Genomic DNA, 4,814 nt, shown 5'->3' with positions numbered 1-4,814 from the left:
ATGTTACTTCTCAAGGTGAGAAAAGTGAAACTCAATTCTTAAACTAACTAAAAATAAAAGCTATTATAAGAAATGGTGTTGAGGAGACTTTAGATAGCAAAATACAACATGGGTATCTAGGCAAAGGATTTTTCTGTTTAAATGATAATCATGAAAAATGTTTTTGGCTAATATGATCCCTAATCTTAAACTTGATTATAACTAGTTGGTTGCTTGTGTTTTTATCTATGTTTATATTAAATTTATGAAAATAACATCAACTTTATGTATAAAATATTTGATCAATTGCATAAAAATATTTGTTCACTCTATGAGATGCCTTTTCTTTTCTTCTTTTTTCTTTTTGGGTCTCAAATAGTCATTCTATACGTACATGCATTAGTCTTTTTCTTTTTATCATTTTTTTGTATTTGGAATTTGAAACACAATTTCTTCCTTCTTCTTTAACCTTTACCCTTTACCCTTTCTTTCTGTCCACAGCAAGAACAATTAAATACTTGGACTTCAAGGATGCTTCTCAATCTTTTTTAACACTCCCTTTTACACACACATTTACATTATTAATATAATCAATCTCCAATATTTTAGAGGTACGATCTCCCTATAATCTCCACATCCATGGAGTCCATCTTTTTGCTTCCTAGTATCTCCATACCTAAACTTCCCTCAAATGCACCATCCTTTACCATCCCGTCAATGTCTTCCTCCTGGCTTCCTTTCAATCTTAGAAATAACACACCCTTTTCTCAACTCTCCAATTATTCAACCAATATTGTCTCAATCGGTTCGATTTCGAGTCTTAATACGTGCAACAGATTATTAGTTCGTTGTGGAAATGTGCATGGTGGTGAGGCACACTCGGATGCTAGAGCTCAAGACCCATTGAAGTCACTGCTAAGCTTAGTGGAACCAATGAAAATTAACTCAATCACATCAACAATTACTCGTTTCAAGGTTTTGTTTTATTATTTTCTTTTTTTAACCACTAAAATTTTATTTTGATTGTTATTGTTATTTATTATGTAGAGTGAAGCATTGAAACTGGTGATGGATGGGAAGTACAATGAAGCAGAGAGTCATATGGAAGCATTGCTTAAGGGAGATACTGACGTAGCATATGAGGCTCGTTTGGCTCATCTCCAAATTCTCATACATCTTGTAACCCTAAACACTTTACATTTCTAATTCCTTTTCATTTTCCTCTTCTTTGTTTATTTATCACATTACAATAAATAAATAAAATTATTTTCACCAAAATATTTACAAAATATCATAATTTATCTATATCTATCCTAATATAATTAGATAGACATACGTGGTAGTCTATCACATATAAATTAGAATATTTTGCTATAATAAAAAGCTTGGTTGTTACATTTTGTAGAAAATTAAATTGGACCCAAATGATCATAGAATTAAGAAAAATTGTTTTAAAGGATGAAATTGTTACAACAATAACAAAATATTACAATCTATTACTTATCAAATAGATTATGATAGTATTCTATATATGTGTTTATAAATGACGAATATAGTAGTTTATTTTATTCATATTCGTAAATGTGTTTGGTTCATCTAAGTGTATAAATTAAATTGTGACGAATTTTGTTTATTATTGCTATTGTTTTGATAACGTGGTTTAAATTTGTAAGTGGTCTTCTTAAATAGGATAAGTACGAGAAAGCTCTAAATTTTCTTGAGAAAGAGGGAGATTTTCCTCGTTCTAAATTATGGGAAGAAAGACTTTTTCTTTACAAGGTATGTATTTATAACTATTGTTTAATTGTATCGAATAAGACTTATTAAAGAAAATGTAGATTTTATTGCGCTGATTGATTCTATCGTGGATGGACTCATCCTAATCATATAGATACCTAAAAATTGAATCTTAAAAATAAAAGGAAAAAAGTATTAAAAAAGACATGAATTTAGGGTTAGGTTGAAGTGATTTGGGAGTTATTTGAAGCGTATATATATTGGTATTACGTTTTAAAGGTTAGTTGATTGTGTGTAGGCAGTGGTGTATACAATGTTGGACAAGGATGATGATGCTGAAAAATGGTGGAATAAGTATGTAGACACCCTTCCGAATGTAAATGGAAAAACTGAAACTAATGTTATAAATCATACAAATTCAGAGATGATTATTGTGATGGATGCTAAAGACTTGTTGAAGCCATTGTTGAGCTTCAAAAAACCAGCAAAGGTGGAAGAAAACACATTCCTCTCCCACATTATTCACACTAAGGTTCTCATCTTCTCATCCCATTCTCTCTGATTATATTAACTTTTTTTTTTACTAATCTTGCTTCACAATTCGTCTAATCCTACAACATTTAATTGTCATAAAAATGGAATCAACTACTATTGTGCTATAACTTAAATGTTTCTGTTTTAATTTTGTTATTGGTTATTTGTTTATTAATGTCTCTAATTGTTTTTTCTTCCTGTAGCAAAAACTGAATCTATAAACATCTCTTCTACCTCAGTATTCTTTTGTTTTTGTTATATACTTAGTATCAATGTTAAGTCTTGAGAAGTAAAAAGCAAAAGTTAAAAAAATAGTTTTTCATGTTTTTACTTTTAAAATTTTGGTTTAGAAACTGTACTATTATAAAGATTCAAACGATATTATAAGAAAATGAGAGAAAATGAGACTACTCCTAAAAAAATGTAAAATAAAAGATCAAATGATTATTGTGTTTGTTTAGTGAGGATTGACATTTCAAGAAGTTTAAAGAAAAGAATTAAGTTGATTCATAATCTCAAAATTCTGTTTTCACATTGCCATTGCCATTGCATTGCCATTGCCTACTAATAAAATTCTAATCTTCATTAATTAGAATGTGGCCTAATTTCCTTTACATTATATTATATATTTCTATAAACTCCCTAAAGATGATATGCTGCATAATTAAGCTTAATCTTGGTCAGGTTTTAAATATTCTCTCATTGAATCACGTAAGTAACTAAGAAATGCTGAGAAATAGGCTAGGAATTAAATATTACTTTCTTATAGAAACATTCATCGACATTTTTTTATTCTATTCTATGAAATATAATTAATTTCTATATATGATATGTGCAAAGTAATTTAATCACAAAAACAAAACATTATGGGGAAGTTGAAAGTGAATTTATATATTTAATTTGGGTGTAGAATATGGCAATGAAGAAGGTGGTGAATGGAGAGTATGAATTTGCAAAATCCCTCATGAAATCAAAAGTTGAGCTTATTAAAGACTCACAAGAGAGACTAGAGGCACAAATCACTCATATTCACATTCTTATATATCTCGTAAGTACTTTTCTAATTCACCTTTTTATTTACTTATTACACAACTTCCTAATTATACATTCTTAGTTAATTAGGATGAATATGAAGAAGCTCTAGACATTCTCTCTGAGATCGAGTATCAATTTTCTCCAAGTGATTTCAGACCTTGGCTTTACAAGGTAATCACCTTTTATTCGAAATAATTTGGTTAAAAGTTGTATAAATGATAGACGGTTATTTTTACGGCGAAGTATGAATAAAAATGTACTTATATTAGCAAGCTAACAAGTGTTTATCTAAACGTTTTAAAGCAAATTAAAGGACTGAATATGCCCACTTTAACCTTTTGAAAGCTTTTACAATACCTTCTATAGGCAATAGAAATACTAAAGTGATATGAAATGTGTGAGATATAAATATTCTCTTTGGTTTTGTATATGTAATTAAATGTGGATATGTTAATACAATTTTATGTATAGGCTATTGGGCTGACAATGTTGGGGAATCATAAAGATGCAAAAACTTGTTGGAAAGCTTTCATGAAAACCATTGGCATCAAAGGCTTCCCCAACTTCAATTAAAATTAAAGAGAATGATATATATATATATGACGTAAATCTACCCAAACTTTGTATTTATATAATATATACATACTTTGCAGCTTCTCTCTTCACCTCTAATGCTTCTAATTGTTCAATCATATGTATTTTAATTTACATTTTGTTGTTTGTGTATTATTCTAAGGGATATATCAACAGAGACTTTTTTGTTTGTTTGTTATATTCATACCATTCAACCCCTAAAGTATTAAAATATCAATGCTATCTCAATTTTGAGTGAAAATATTGGTAGAATGTAGGGTTAAATGCAATTTTTTTATAAAACATTATGAAAACACAAAATTCACAAATATGTTTTAATTATAAACATTTTATTCATCCAATTTTTTGTCGTTTACAATAATTTGATACACTGTTAGATGTTTATGAGTGTCTATTAATGATAAATTTGAAATTTGCTATATTTTGAACAGTTTTATCATTTACAATGATTTTTCATATTATATTTTAACGATGTAATGAAAATATGAATCCAACTAATATGTCAATATAAATTTAAGAAAATGTAGAAAAAATGAAAACATAGATAAAAATAAAGTGTAGACCGCATCCCACCAAAAGAATGTATCGTGCATAAGGTATATATCTTTCTTGTTTTTCATATCTTTTCTTCAAATTACAAATATATCGTGATTTTAACGTGAAATTCGATTTTGTTTCTTTCTATTCAACTTTTTTTAATAGTGATTGGTTTTTTTTTCTTCACTTATCTCGTACATCTAATAGTGCAAAACGATTCGTGGTCATGTGGTTGAATAAATTTCTATTGAACTAGATTTTTTTTTTTTTTTAAGGGAAGCAGCTTGTTGATTATTCTATTTCTTTTCTTAGATATGTTTTCAAGCTGAGCTTCTTTTTTTAAAGAGAAATTGTAAAAAATAGAAAAGGGTTAAAATTTTCTATTGTTGAGAAAACCA

General features: G+C 28.1%; 1 protein-coding gene across 2 annotated transcripts; it reads left to right on the top strand.

Moving 5' to 3' along the window:
- The first annotated feature begins 561 nt into the window (after positions 1–561).
- Positions 562–4,107, top strand: LOC101223225. 2 transcript variants are annotated; one of them, XR_969791.2, is made up of 7 exons: positions 562–954; positions 1,027–1,158; positions 1,669–1,758; positions 2,015–2,248; positions 3,161–3,298; positions 3,365–3,456; positions 3,757–4,107. XR_969791.2 is itself a non-coding variant. In XM_004151161.3 (7 exons), exons 1-7 carry the CDS (start codon positions 619–621, stop codon positions 3,856–3,858), a joined length of 1,116 nt encoding a protein of 371 aa, XP_004151209.2. In that variant the 5' UTR covers positions 564–618; the 3' UTR covers positions 3,859–4,107. The 2 variants fall into 2 exon arrangements, 1 of the variants encoding a protein (XP_004151209.2); XM_004151161.3 differs by having other exon boundaries at positions 564–954; positions 3,373–3,456.
- Positions 4,108–4,814: the final 707 nt, after the last annotated feature.

The sequence above is a fragment of the Cucumis sativus genome, chromosome 1, assembly GCF_000004075.3.
Source record: "Cucumis sativus cultivar 9930 chromosome 1, Cucumber_9930_V3, whole genome shotgun sequence".
Classification (NCBI taxonomy): Eukaryota; Viridiplantae; Streptophyta; class Magnoliopsida; order Cucurbitales; family Cucurbitaceae; genus Cucumis; species Cucumis sativus.
The sequence above is the reverse complement of the archived record's forward strand: the minus strand, read 5'-3'. Positions and strand labels throughout refer to the sequence as shown.

Coding starts and splice junctions, on each gene's coding strand:
- LOC101223225 (XM_004151161.3), top strand. CDS start 619: ATGGAGTCCATCTTTTTGCTTCCTAGTATCTCCATACCTAAACTTCCC. Junction 1,159..1,668: donor TCCAAATTCTCATACATCTT/GTAACCCTAAAC, acceptor CTTCTTAAATAG/GATAAGTACGAGAAAGCTCT. Junction 2,249..3,160: donor CCCACATTATTCACACTAAG/GTTCTCATCTTC, acceptor ATTTGGGTGTAG/AATATGGCAATGAAGAAGGT.